At 34.1% G+C, this 15,684-nt stretch overlaps 1 protein-coding gene across 4 annotated transcripts in view; it reads left to right on the top strand.

Annotated features, from left to right (window-relative positions):
* Positions 1–14,724, top strand: part of LOC120779536 (inhibin beta chain) — a 28,744-nt gene extending 14,020 nt beyond the window's left edge. For 3 of the 4 annotated variants that reach the window (XM_040111884.1, XM_040111883.1, XM_040111881.1), the window contains 3 exons: positions 188–598; positions 9,247–9,470; positions 13,535–14,724. In XM_040111884.1, coding sequence (XP_039967818.1) covers positions 188–598; positions 9,247–9,470; positions 13,535–14,536 — 1,637 coding nt within the window. In that variant the 3' untranslated portion in view covers positions 14,537–14,724. The remainder of the gene's footprint in view (positions 1–187; positions 599–9,246; positions 9,471–13,534) is intronic. The other variant, XM_040111882.1, reaches the window with a different exon arrangement.
* Positions 14,725–15,684: the final 960 nt, after the last annotated feature.

The following is a 15,684-nucleotide window of genomic DNA, read 5'->3' as shown; positions in this document are numbered from 1 at the left end:
AAGAAAAAGCTGTTCAAAAATTTCTAAGTAGAAAAAAATATACATCAAGATAAAAAATAAGAAAAATTGGCCAAAAATCAAATATTTATAATATATAATATATTATAGGGTGATTATTATAATATACTTATGTATCATGTGATTCAAGCCAGCGGCAAAAAAATAAATAGAATCTCTCTTAATCTAGGTTCAGTTGCCGAAAAAGTTTTCAATGTAAGTTATAACGATTATTTGCATCATGCCCGGTTTGACGAGTCTAAGATATTAAACGATAGCAAAATAACGAATAATTTCACATATCTTATGCATATTAGTAAACCAAAGCCAAATAAAAACTTCCTAGGTGTGGATGAACCGGGATATAGTGATATATATATTTACAATGATAAAGATGATTTACTCGAAACAGAGACCGACGAATTAAATCACAAAGTAAACCATGGTATTCATAATGCCGGTGAAGCTTATTCGTATGCTGAAAACGAAAATGGGTATAGTTTACACCATCGGAAATATCCTTTGTCAGCAGATCAAAATAAAAACGAAGGTGATGATTTTCTAGGCGACACACAAGAGCTCATCATATTTGCGGAGAAAGGTAAGAATGAAAAATCATAACACAAGGTCTCATAAATAATTTTATGTTAGAAATAGGATAAATAAATTAATTTATTATAGCGTTATTTAATGTAATATAGCAAGAATACATCCAAATCCGTCCGCATATGTCGAGGTGTTTTTGTAGAGTTCCACATATAAATATTTGCATACATGTGTAATTGGGAATAATGGTAACTGACGGCAATTAAGTAGTCCTTTGTATGCATACCCATACATACAGTGTAAATATGCATAAATGCAAATGCAGACAAGCTCATTCGTACACATGTCACCATGTGATTATCTTAACTTGTCTTAAATGTAAGCACTTTATGTCTCAACTGTGTTTTATAGAGTATTCCAAAGCTAAGAGCTCTTCAATGCTCTTACATAAGTATACTCACAAGTTATATGTATTGCAACATGTCTGGATATCTACATATGTAAGAATTGTTTACTCGTCCGTCTGACAGCTGTCTGCTGGTGTCATACTTGGTTGCATGAATACCTACCTGCATTGGTCACTTAGCTAAGCTGTATGTTTGCCTATACTGTCGTCTAGCTTATTATTCATTTTTCCGTTGTTGAGGTGTGGCAAAGAGCCTCTTAATCACATAGTATACGAGTATGCCCATCAATGGTGTTTTAATATGGTGCTAATGTGTGTACGCAGACTAAAGACGAAGTAAAATTTTAGTCTATGTCGAAGATGCCAGACAATTTGTTGATGAAAGTTATATAATAGCTGAACGCGCAATGCTACTCTACCCTATGTGTCTAATTATATTACATTCACCTATTTTGGAATATTTGTCTTAATTCAACCGTTTGTACAAGTCAATGAGCTGAATTAGTTGGGAAATATAAAGGTATATGCATTTAATTGTGGAATATTTCCTACACATTCAATGGTTATTTAATCCGTGCGATTCTGTACTGTGATACAGTCTCAAGTCTCTAAATTTGAGATTTTAAATTAGAGACAATTTTTGAGACTTGAGACGATTTCATTATTCAGAGATGTTTTTACACTTGAATGAAAATAAATATGTCGATAACAAATATTCAATTTTCTATAACATAGTCAAAAAACATAATTATCAATAAAAATAAAAATATATGTTGACTTTGTTTCATATTATTTACTAAATTTATGTAAAATTGATTTATTTCTAACCTTTTCGTGTTTGAGTTGCTTAGAAAATATGAAACAAGCGGCAATCCATGGTCACAAAACTAAAAAGAACTCTTGTCTGCCATTTTGAATATATGTATATGAATAGTTCTTTTACATAGTACGTAAAATTATATTGATTTCAACTCTTATGCGCTTACATTTTCATACAAAATCACACAGGCAGCACAGGGTGGAAGCTGATCAATACGAGATAACAGTTTTGAAGCGTTTTCAGCGCCGACTCACGTGTTGTTTAGTTCGTTTGTATGTCATATTACATATGTCATATTTTGCTTACAAGGGATTAATATTTTCAAGAGAATACTTACAACAGGAATTTCCTAATCTATCGCCAAGGATTGAATACCCATATTTTTTACGCCCTTTACATTTTTTGTTTTAAATAAAATGTTATTCGACCTAAATCAGAGAGTTTTGAGTAATATCATTGAGTGCAGTCGACATCTAAGTGTACTCCTCAATTGCGACAATTTGCAAATAAACCAATCTGAGGTAATTCGTTGGTGCGTGCGCCATGGGAGGCATTGATGTTGTCAACACGTTTCACATCGATTTCCTTGGATTAATGGTAGCAACTGGTAAAACTCAGTTAAATCAAATCACATTTTTAATCGAAGTTTGTTTTTTTAAACAATAAAAAATCATATAAACGCTCAAATAATTAATTTTCGCGGGTTAAAAAAGTTCCCTTCAGCTGTTTCTTTTACTCGTTATTTCAGCGTATATTAAATCAGCTGTACTTCTGTTCTAACAATTTCCCGCTGCCATACTGGCAAAAAAAAACCTTCTTAATCAAACTGCATTATCGACCAAACGACAGGTTTCTAATACCCAGTAGGGAAATCATTAGAAAATAAAAATGGTCAAGCCTCTTCATGAAGTGACGCCGAGAAACAGTCTCAGTAAAATAAGAGAATTAGAAAAAACTAACTCTCTTATAAATGAGAGGCTTAGAACTTGGGAAGCGATGTGCAATCAGTTACATAAAGATAACATACAAATAAAACGAGAAAACGAAGAATTGAAAACTAGTAAAAGCAAGCATGTGAGTGTTGAAGCAAAACCTTCTAGTATGAATGTACATCAAATATACGAAGCCGATGAAGATGAGCTAGCTAAAGAAACTGAGTGGATACTCAAAAAAAAGCGCTCTTCAAAAAAACGCAAAGCTGATACTTCTCCAACAATTGTCAGCCCTTCGAAAAATAAAAATAAAGAGCAGGCGGCCAACAATGATACTAAAACCCACCGCCCACCTCCTATTGTAATAAACGACGTAAAGTAATATTATATATCTAATAAATAACAACTTTTAATAAAGCTTTTGAGCAACGGAGCCTACAAACTTAATGTCTTCGATTCAAACAATTATCGCACAATAACAAAATACTTATCTAATTAAAATATACCTTGGTTTAGCTACGAGAGTAAACATAGTAGGCCAATAAAGGTAATGATAAAAAATTTACACCACTCATGCGATACACAATCCATTTTAAATGATCTAAACTCTCAAGGTTTTAAGGTCATAAATGCAATTAATAAGCTTAAATGGAAGACTAAAGAACCGCTATATATGTTTTAGTAGTATTTGATGCTACCGAAGACATTAAGAAAATTCACCAGATCAAAACCATTCTTAGTACCGTTGTCAAAGTTGAGCCTATTAAAGCATCTAAATTAATTCCACAGTGCAAAAACTGTCAAGCTTTTGGACATACAAAAAACTTCTGGGGTAAGCCATCGAGGTGTGTGAAATGTGGAGGCAAACATCCTACTATTGAATGCAGAAAAGCTGAAAAAGACCCTGCTAAATGTTGCAACTGCGGCGATTCTCATCCTGCAAGCTACCGTGGTTGTGTCGTCGCAAAAGAACTGCAAAAACTTAGAGATAAAAAGATTGGTAATTCAGTTGAGGAGAATGCCAATGCTCCGACGAACAAACCCGTTGTGAACAGATGAGAAGTAAAAGCCCTCCCTTCCATTTCTAAAGCTTCATTTGCGCAAATAGCTGAACAAGGCCATACAATTACAATTCAAAAAAGTAGTCCGTTATCCCAAATCTTGGATAAACTAAATGAGCAAGAGAAACTATTTAAGTCCTTTAATCAAGGACTCAGCGCTCTTGAGTACCATCTACAATTTATTGATGAACAGTAACTCTTTGAGAATAATGCTATGGAACGCTAATGGTCTTTCCAAAAGTAAAAATGAATTAGAAGTTATTCTACACGACAGAAATATTGACATATGTCTATTATCTGAAACTCCTTTTACGAACCAATCATTTTTAAAATTTTAAAATTATTAATTATATCACACACTACACCCAGCAAACTCAGCACGAGGAGGGAGCGCTATAATTATCAAAAGCCATATTGAACACTGCGAGGAAGATCAATTAAATTGCACAATCACCCTTGTATCTTATTGCTCTGTATAGTCCACCTAGACATAATATAAAATAGAATAGAATAGAAACGTTTATGAATTTTTTAAAAATAATATGAAGGAAGGTACATCATTGGTGGCGACTTTAACGCAAAACACACTCATTGGGGATCTCGTTTAACTACAAACAAAGGGCGAGAACTTCTCAAAACTATACAAGCAGTTGGATGTAAATTTGTTTCTACAGGAAGACCCACTTATTGGCCTACAGATAGTAAGAAATTGTCAAACCTTCTGGACTTCTTTATAATCAATAAAATACCGAAACTCAATTTATGTACAAAAGATTGCTCAGACCTAAGCTCTGACCACTCTCCAGTGCTACTAACTCTTATGTAAAGCCAATCCAACGTTACGGCCGCCAAGCCAACGTTATGTAATAAACACACTAATTGGTATAAATTTAAAAATATACTGAATAAAGTCGACCCAAAGCTTAAGCACATATCGACTGGTATTGAGTTGGACTGTGAGGTTGAGGATTTCACAAAAATAATTCAAAACGCTGCGTGGAAGAGTACACCAAATACCCGCGTGAATCTAAGTGGTACCAAATACCCAAAAAACATCTTAGAAAGTATCCATAAAAAGCGCAAGCTTCGACGACAATCGAGCACAAATTAAAGAGTTCAAAAATTTTTCCTTCAAAACTTATCTGGCTAAACTCAAAGCTGATAAATCCAGCGACTATTCACTCTGGAGAGCTGCAAAAAATATTAATAAACAAATAAAATATTTAGCACCATTAAAACTAAACGAAACTGCATGGGCCAAAACGAATGAACAGAAATCTGCGGTATTTGCAAATCATTTGAGCAACACATTTACGCCTAACGATGGGTATGAAATAAACTGTGAAAATAGTTGGATGATCCATACATCAGCATTTCTCCTGTTACTATTAAAGAAATTAAAAATCTTATCGGGAACACAAGACTCAAAAGAGCACCTGGGTACGATTTAATAACTGGAGAAATATTACGCAATTTACCAAAGAATTGTATAAAAAAAACTTGTAAACATTATAAACAATGCTTTATGCCTAAGATACGTGCCATAGCTTTGGAAAGTATCTGAAGTCATAATGATACCCAAACCGGGTAGGCCAGTACACGCTGTTACATCATATAGACCAATTTCGCTGCTGCCAGCCTTATTTAAAATCTTTGAGAATGTACTCATAAATAGGCTCAAAGCAATAATCGCTCATAAAAACCTAATACCAACACATCAATTTGGCTTCCGTGACCACCATTCAACAGTTGACCAGGTACACTGAATCGTTAATTTCGTTGAAAATACAATCGATAAAAAGAACGTTTGTACGGCGGTCTTTTTGGACGTGTCTCAAGCTTTTGACAAAGTTTGACATACGGGTCTACTGCTCAAATTAAATTCTGAAATAATTGCTTCGTACTTAAAAGATAGATACTTCCGCATTAAACAAGAAGATGCATATTCAAACTTGCAACTGATAAAAGCCGGTGTTCCCCAGGGAAGCGTGTTGGGGCCAATGCTTTATTTGCTTTTTACCAGTGACTTCCCATCTGATTCTAGTTATATGACAGCGACATTTGCGGATGACACAGCTTTGTTAGCAGCTGGAGAGTCAATTGCAGTCTCTAATCGACGAGTATAGACAGCAGTCAACGCAATTACTAAGTGGGCATCTAAGTGGCGCATCAAATTAAACGACGCCAAATCAATTCATGTCGACTTTACCTTGAAAAAGCCGGCATATTGTCCAATTTATATAAATAACATTCCTATACCACACCATAACAGTGCCTAGTATCACCTTAGATGCTAAGCTACGCTGGAAAGAGCATATCAAAAAAAAGGAGCGAGCTTGATATGAAATTTGGCAAACTTTACCAGTTAGTTGGCACGAAAACCAAGCGATCAATACAAAACAAACTGTTTTTATATAATCAAATCCTAAAGCCAGTTTGGGCCTACGGAGCCCAACTATGGGGTTGCTCAAGTCAAAGCTGTATTGCCAGCATTCAGCGCTTTCAAAGTAAGGTACTAAGGACTTTAGTTAATTCTGTGGTAAATGAAATCTCCAAATTAGCAAAGTATCACGAACTGAGGCTTAGACAGCACGTTAATGAGGAAGCCTTCAGACTCATCGAAACTGCCGACCTAGTAAGACAACCGTAGCAGCAAATGTATTTCGTAAAATTTAGCTTTTATGTATCTCTTCTAATTATTTAGACCAGAATTGTTGTAAAGATTTTAGTTTTATATACTAGGTACAATGTAAAATAATAATAATAAAAAAAAACAAGGACTAAATCATTTGAGGTTAAAAGAACTGTTACGAACGTGATCAGAAATCTCGCATTCACTCTGCGGTACCTAAAAACAGCTTTACGCTCTGCTCGGTTTTGAGTGTCCACTCTGCAAGCACGCAAAGAGCAGATTAGGCAAGCATTGGTGCAAGGGTTATATCCTTATAGGATTTATTGTTTTGTATGTACTGTTTATGTATACTTAAAACAAATAAGAAAGGCTTCGGTTAGTGTGTAACATTTTTTACTGTTGTAATTCTCAAAGACAAAAGGTGAGAAGTAAGGAAGTACTAAATTTAAATTTAACATAAGATTTTATAATCTCTCAATTTGTAGGGATCGAGTAAGGGGAAGTATTTTTAGATATTGGCCAAACTTTATATATAAAACAAGAAAAATCGTTAACTTCGGCTGCTCCGAAGCTATAATACTCTTAACAAGTGCAATATACATATATATTTTAATCGGTCAGTTTGCATGACAGCTACTATACTAAATGTAGTTCTCCTATCTGAACAATTTCTTCGGAAATTGTAGCTATGCTTTAAGTTATAATCTGTGGCAAATTTCGTGAAGGTACCTTGAAAAATAAAAAGTTTTCTATGCAAGGACTTGAGATTGATCGGTCAGTTTGTTTGATAGCTATACGGTACAGTCAGATCTAAGTAATTTCTTCGAAGATTATATCTTTTAGATAACTATATCTGCCAAATTTCATGTAGATACTTTTTTCAACTAAAAAGTATTCCATCCAACATGTTGAGTTTGAACGATCAGTTTGTGTGCCAGCTGTATGCTATATTGTATAGTATACATCATACATAAGTAAAAAATTTATTCAAATGATTCTTACATCAATTTTGAACACAACTGATTTGAAACATAAATTTTTTATTTATGAATTGTACTGACTTTTAACATAAAAGGATTAAAAAGTATCATATGTTCGTCCTCTAGTCCTAAGCTACCTCCTCACCAATTTTCTCCCAAATCGGTTCAGCTATTTTTGAGTTAGAAATTGTGTAACATAACAATGGTTGCAAAAAAGATAAACATATAACTTTGCAAATTTTCATATTTTTCCGTCCGGGTACATGACGAAATTGCGTTTCATTTTTATACTCTTGCAACCAGTTGCTACAGAGTATTAAAGTTTTGTTCACCTACCAGTTGAACGTATCACCTAAAACTAAGCGAGATACATATAGGGTCATATATATAAAAATGATCAGGATGAAGAGAAAAGTTGAAATCCGTGCAAGCTGTAACGTGAGTAAAAATTGAGATATCTTGTTGAAACTTGGTGTGTACTTTCTCAGTACAAAAAAAAATAGTGTTCGAAGATGGGCGTAATCGGACCACTGCCACGCCCACAAATCGTCATTAACCGCAAACATATAAAATGCCATAACTAAGCACTAAATTAAAATAGAAAGCTGTAATTTGGTACAGAGGATCGCAGTAACAAGAGGCACCTGAGGGCAAAAATTTTTGAAAAGTGGGCTTTCTTTACAAGTTTAATGTACATATCTCCTAAACTACTAAAGCTATAACAACTTCATTTGATGAGTACAAAATTTAGAAAAGCTTCTACCGACAGTGAGAAAATGGATAAAATCGGAGCATAACCCCATTCACTCCCCATATAACGGTACTGTTACATGCTACTAAAAGCGCGATCAATCAATTACTAAATGCGCCAGAAACATTTAATGTTACCACCACCACCGAAATGGTATAAGAGAACTTTATAGGAGCTGGTGTGGAAATTGGACGATGGGTGTGGTACCGCCCACTTTTTGGTGAAATCCCATATCTCGGAACCCGACTGACCAATTTCGACAAAATTTGGTACGTCCTTTTATATTTATATGTCACATTGTAAAAGTGGACGAAATCGGACAACAACCACGCCAATTTCCCATATAGCACAATTTTAAGTTCCATTTGATTCGTTCAGTGTCCAGTACATAAATGAAGAAGAAATTAATATAACGGGATAAAACTTTGCTCGAGTAATTTCTTTAGTGTGTGCCTTCTTATGATCAAAAATTGTTTACATCCAATTAAAACTGTTCAAGCCCCTAACTACCGAATATTTAGACATCGGTATCTATAATTGACTTTTTATCGAAAATGTCGGTCAATGTGTGATGAATGTCTCTTATAATGATATGTCTGTATGTCAAAAATGAGTTGAGTCGGACCAATACTTCCCTTAGCCCCAAAATACAAAAATTTTTGAAATTCTGGCTGACCTTGCAATGCACATATAACCCAATATGTGAGTTATCCCAATGAAAATAAGAGAGCGTGTTTTACTCTTTGCAGTGTATCTTAGTAGGTACCTAAAATGGATAAATTTGAGCAAAAAATTGGCCTAGCCTTTATATAACGAATATCAGGATTTTCGAACATGCGGCTGCTTTACTCTGTATAATTGGTTTTACACCTTAACGTATTTCCCTGGCTTTGATTCTTGCAAGTTAAAATAGTATTAAGTGTTCGGTTGCAACCGAACTCATCCCTTCCTTACTTGTTATATATAAGAAGATACTTATTGGTAAGATAAGGATAATTAAAAAAACTGCTATGTTTATTCCCTGCATTAAGAAGCTGATCATAATTACTTTATGTAATGCTAGAGTAATATCCACTTTTAAGAAAGAATAAACTTAAACATAAGTATGCCTATTCTTACAGGAAAAATGATTAAACAACATCGACTAGTTGAGTTCGCACCACAAACAAAGTACATGTCAAATGAAAAATTTTTTGTTAGAAAAGCTGAAATTCACATTCGTATTGATAAATTGGCAACAGGGTGCAACGATAATGCGAATAGAAAAAATCGTGGATGTGGTGGCAATAAAACGAAACCCAAACTTTGGATATTTCAAGTAATGGAAAATAATACAACAAAAAAGGTAAACGAAATCGATGTAAATTAAAGTATGTCAACCATGTATATATAAATTCAGTTCAAAAGGTATACAATAGGGCAATTCACAATCTGGTGCAAATGGTCTTGCATATTTGCAATTGCAAATTGCTCGTCACTTGTGATTACCATTTGCACCAGATTGTGTATTGCTCTCATATCTTCACGAAGTTACCAGTTTCGTCAGGACTAACATAAAATTACAGACTTTTCGTTTAAAATTAAAAACAATAAAATCTCAAAAAAATCCGAAAACTTGCAAAGATAAATTATGATATGTATTCGTACTTAAAAGGAAGACGTAATTAAAAGGTAAGGTGAGGGTATAATATTGGGTAAGCTTTGGTTTAGTGGAGAAAATAGATGAAATTGGTTTAAGAACTGCACCAGCCCCATTTGCTACAAATAATGATTTTCATATTCTAGTGTCGAACATACTAAATCAATAAAAATGTAAATTCTGTACATCTGACAGTAAATTAAAAATATTAGAGTCCCGTAGTTCACGAGGGTATACAATGATCGGCTTCTCTTCAAATTACTGTATACTTAGTCTGAGTTTAGATGTAAAAACTTTCGTTGTTCATTATCGGTGATTTCTCTTTTGGTTGATCCTTCCGTTTCTATGGCCTTCTAGTGTCGGACCGTTTTGCTTCCATTTCCCTTCATATCATTTTCTCAAGATCTTGCACATTTCATTCAAGTGGTACATAAAAAATATGTTTCATATCTGGGCTGTAGGACGGCTGCGGAAGCGTTAGAAGCCGGCCTTGGTTAAGTAGCCGTTCACAAGAATGGCGGTGTAAGTCGGGGTGTTGTCGTGGTGCAACTTCCAACCGGCTGCGATGTTTTGTCGGACCTGATTGACCCTTCGTTTGAGTCTTTTGATTACTTCCACGTAAAACTTGGCGATGACGGTTTGTCCAGGAGGAACAAATTCATGGTGGACGATTCCATTCAAGTCAAACAAGACAATGAGCATCATTTTCACTTCGGATACGTTCATTCTTCCCTTTTCTCGGCGAGAAGACGCCGGCGTTTTCCACTCGGAAGATTGCCTCTTTGTCTAGGGATCATACTCAAGATCCATGACTCGTCACTTGTGATTACGTTATGCAAAGTTGGGGGTCACTTTCACACATTTTCTGCAGATTTACCGAGTTTCACACAGAAATTAATAGCGTACCACTGCTCTAACGTACGCTGCGTTTTCGACTTGCGCCACTCACAGAAACACGTCGCGCGAAAATGTTTGCCCTTTCCCTCCTGGTGCTCGGAGACAACAAAACTATATACGCCATTTTCTAAAATATTTCGAATATATTAAGCATATTTGTATATAAGTTTGCATATAACAAAAAATATACTTACGCATAATATATGTTTGATAAAATTAAAATTTAACAACAACATACCACCAAACAGCTTCACATACTTTACAACTTAGCGTAATTCAAAGCACTCATAGAATTTTAAAACAAAGAGAAATGTCGAATTAGGTAGCACTAAAATGTTACAAAGAAGAAATCAAAGCGTGTTGCCGAAGCACGAGCAACTCAGGGCCATTTTGTCTTTGCTCGTAACTTATCGGAAATAAACTCTGCGTTGTCGCAAAAATGTGTAAAAAGAAAAGAAAGAAGATTTTTATTTTTAGATTTTACCTCGTCCTTTATCTTTGCAAGAATATAAAAGGTGTTTAACCTAATTAAATACAATGAGTTAAATGACAGGCAAAGTCGTATGAAATTCATTTTCATTTCGTGGATAGGTATTACTGAGTTGTGGTAGCATATAGAAGAAGAGTACTACTTAATATTGCCAGATTTATTTTCAAGGTACTAATATCGAATGTAAACTTTAAAATTTTCGGGATTATGCGAAATGGTAACAATGAAGATGTTACACTTTTTTCCTTCTAATTTTTAGTTTGAATTTTTGGTTTTAATTTTTATATATGGCTATATATTTACATCGAATTTCAAAAAGCAATGTGTAAGCCTAACATTTTTGTTACGCTTTCTTTCTACATTTTTGCTCTATGGTGTTTACACTGTGTTTCATCAGGTTAGCAATCGTTAAGTTTATATAGTTTCAGTTTATCAAATCTAAGAAGCAAAGAAGAAGAAAATTCTAACGAATCAATGTTAAATATAAATAAATACACCTTTCACCTTTTTATACTCTTGAAAGCAGAGTATTATAGTTTTGTTCTCAAACAGCGGCAGTACGTACCACCTAAAACTAAGCGAAATAGATATAGGGTTATATATATATATATATAAGGTTCATATATATATATATATATATATATGTGATCAGGATGAAGAGACAAATTGAAATCCGGTTGACTGTCGGTCTGTCCGTCCGACCGTCTGTCCGTGCAAGCTGTAACGTGAGTAAAAATTGAGATATCTTGTTGAAACTTGGTGTGTACTTTCTCAGTACAAAAAAAATCGAGTTCGTAGATGGACGTAATCGGACCACTGCCACGCCCACAAATCGTCATTAACCGCAAACATATATGTAAAACGCCATAACTAAGCACTAAATTAAAATAGAAAGCTGTAATTTGGTACAGAGGATCGCAGTAACAAGAGGCAAATCTCCTAAACCACTTAAGCTACAACAACTTAATTTATAAGTACAAATCTTATAAGAACTTCTACCGACAATGTGAAAATGGATAAAATCAGAACATAGCCCCTCTCACTCCCCATATAGCGGTATTGTTACAAACTCCTAAATCGCGATAAGTCCATAAATGCGCCAGAAAAGTAAACATTTTCCGCCGGGATGGTATGACACCCACCCACCCACTTGTTAGTGAAATCGCATATCTCGGGACTTGATTGACCGATTTCGACAAAATTGAATTTTAAATGCCTATGACACGTTGTGAAAATGAGCGAAATCAGATAATGACCACGCCTACTTCCCATATATGTAGCACAATTTTAAATTACACTTGATTTTTTTACTCAACCACTAGGTATCGAATATTTAGACCCCAGTATCTGTATTTACTTTTGATCGAAAATATCAGTCAATGTGTGAGATATATAATTGAAATTCTGGGATAGTGCTTCTCTGATAATGGTATGTCTGTACGTCAAAAGTGGGTTGAATCGGACTAATACTTTCCTTAGCACCCATATATTTAATTTAAGATAATATATATTACCCCAACTGTCATATACTAAATATAATGGTCTTCGTTTTATCACAAACTTATGTGTCTATCAGTATAGGAGTTATATATAAAAATGCTTGGATTTCGATCGTAATGTTGACGTTTTACACCATAAAGTATTTCCCTAGCTTTGGTTCTTGTAAGTTGCAAGAGTATAAAATGTTCGGTTACAACCGAACTTAGCCCTTCTTGTTTTAAATATTTTTCCTCCTCCTCTTTAGTGGAATACTGCCAACCAGATTTGAAAATCCTACCATCCCCACGTCTTCTTTATTACATTGATGTCAGGTGTGTAAGGTTCACTGCATTTAGGTGAAGTTTTGTTTTTCAGTCAGATATATACACCTAGGCAGTGAGAGTCGAGGGTTTATCCTGCAAAGTTCACAAAAAAATGTTTAAATGAAGGAAAGTAGTTTTCAGTACGTTTTTATACGCTTTTACATTCATATTAGTATTAAAAAATTTCAGTTCGTCCCAACCATATTAGAATATAGTTCCCCACACCACTCACACGACTGTCGTTCCAACTGATGTTTCTCCTTCCAAAGATCATAGAAATAATAATTGCGTCCATTGGACCTTCATAGTTTTATGAATTTATCTGAAACAACAACATACAGCCAGTCAGCTTTCAAACTGTGTGCTTGTTAACATCGGAAATCACTTTATTGTTACCGCTCTTTTTAATTCGACCGTAATCCGATTTATTACGCAAGGAATTGTATTTAAATACAATATTGTTGTTGAACAGAAAATAGCTAAAACCATATAACAGAAAATTTTTATGTAACCTGTTGACGCGCAATATATATTATTATTTTGATTATAACTAAAAACATATTCTTACTTTTATTTTAAAGAGCTGCGATAATTCTCCTCAACTTTGTGTTACTTACGATGTGGATATAATGAACTTAGGCTGGCAAAAATTTGATATAACACTAACTGTCCGGGACTGGTACACACGAGCACCGACGGAAAAATTGCGACTTCTTATAGATTGTACTGGTTGTGGCAAGCATTATATTTTACATTTGTTTAATCAGCCATTGGAGAATTCGAAACAGAAACTATTATATCTCCAGCGGGAAAAACGATACCGTTCGGTGAAACGTAATGATCTTGTAGTACACTGGAGACAACCACGTTTGAACAGTAATATTATTTCAGAAAGACATAGTGATGTTAAAGAGCGAGTAGAACAGCGTCCAAAAGCAAAAATTTCTTTGTTATGTAATAATATTTTTAACTGCAAAACTAAGAAAAATTTCACTTCAAAAATAGACAACTATAAATTGAATAACGTTCGTACAAAATTATTTCGGCCGCATGTATTATTAGGATATTCAGATCAGTCTAACCGACTGCAACCACAAGTTCCTCAGGCCCGAAGCAAGCCGAAAGTTAATTCACAACCGCAAAAGTATACGCGCTTAAAAATCTCATCAGAATTAAGTCCTAATCGACCATTTTTGGTATTGCGAACAGAAACAAGACGTCTTCGACGTGTACGACGACGTGCAATTGATTGTATTGGCGCAATACATGGTCAATGTTGCAAGGAATCGTTTTATGTGTCTTTCAAGGCATTGGGTTGGGACGACTGGATCATTGCTCCACGTGGCTACTTTGCTAATTACTGTCGAGGAGATTGTACAGGTCCCTTTCGCACTCCTGATACATTTCAAACTTTTCACGCTCATTTTATAGAAGAATATAGAAAAATGGGGCTTCTGAATGGTATGCAGCCGTGCTGTGCACCAGTAAAATTTTCAAGCATGTCTCTTATATACTATGGTGACGATGGCATTATTAAAAGGGATCTTCCAAAGATGGTAGTAGATGAATGTGGTTGCCCATGAATAAAATACGTATATATGTATGTACTCTTGTAAAATATTGGTTGTGCTGAATCAACTTAATTTAAAAATTTGAATATTAATATATACAGCAAGACATATTATTACAAATTGTATAAAAAATGTATATGTACTTTAATTCTAAGTCGTAGCTGCATCGAAAAAAATATACTCACAACCCTACAACTTTACGTTTTAAGCTTTTTCACGCTTTTCTATCATATTACAAACACATACTTATAACTACGGAAGTATGGAAAGGATTAAAAATAAATTTGAAAGAGGTCTGTATGAAGCAATTTTTCGTGCTACTTTTGCATTGGACTTATAGTTATATGAATGAATGCTTGAGTGGAGCTTATAATACTTAAGAAAGGGTCTATAAATAGTTTTGTGTACATACGCAAATAATTTTGTTCGATAGTCAACAAGTAGTACTTTCGTAAAGGAAAATTTATTTTCATTAAGAATCATTGATTGGTGCCTTCAATTATTAGTTACAAAAACATCTTTAAACATGGACATAAACACATATACCATATGTAAATCGTTTTTGCACATAGTCATATGTAAATAATCAGTATTAAAAAAGAAAAAAATATATGATGACTAGTGTAAATAGAGAGACAAATTATTTTTCATAAATATGTGGGGATGAGATGGTCTCATATATACCTTACTTTCAATATAACCGAAAATTACTATGTAGCAAATTAAAGATATCATATAAATACATCAATTAATCTTTACAAATTAGTATTGCACTGTACAACTCATAAAGTTTACCAGTTGAGAACTTATCGCTCACAATTAATGTATTGGTGTTTTAAATTACAAATATTACCGCCCCGAACAAAGCTGATGAAATTAAAATTAATCAAAGCGAGTTCTACTTTCCATACATATTAAACAAAATTATATTATTACTATATCACTTTGACTTTGTACTAAACAACACAAAAAATAGGCATGTAATTCATATTAGATATGATTGACTGATGAATAGTTTATATGTATGTATATGCTTATTCCTAAATTCTCCAATACTATTTCCCAACTCTATAAAATTAATTTTTTAGCCTAACATTAGGCATTGGTTTTGATAACCTTCAACATTGTTATTTCATGTTTTCTATTTTTTGCCCGTTCCC

This window comes from Bactrocera tryoni, unplaced genomic scaffold (assembly GCF_016617805.1).
Source record: "Bactrocera tryoni isolate S06 unplaced genomic scaffold, CSIRO_BtryS06_freeze2 scaffold_11, whole genome shotgun sequence".
NCBI classification, from domain to species: domain Eukaryota; kingdom Metazoa; phylum Arthropoda; class Insecta; order Diptera; family Tephritidae; genus Bactrocera; species Bactrocera tryoni.
Note: the sequence above shows the minus strand (reverse complement) of the source record. Positions and strands in the feature narration are given on the sequence as shown.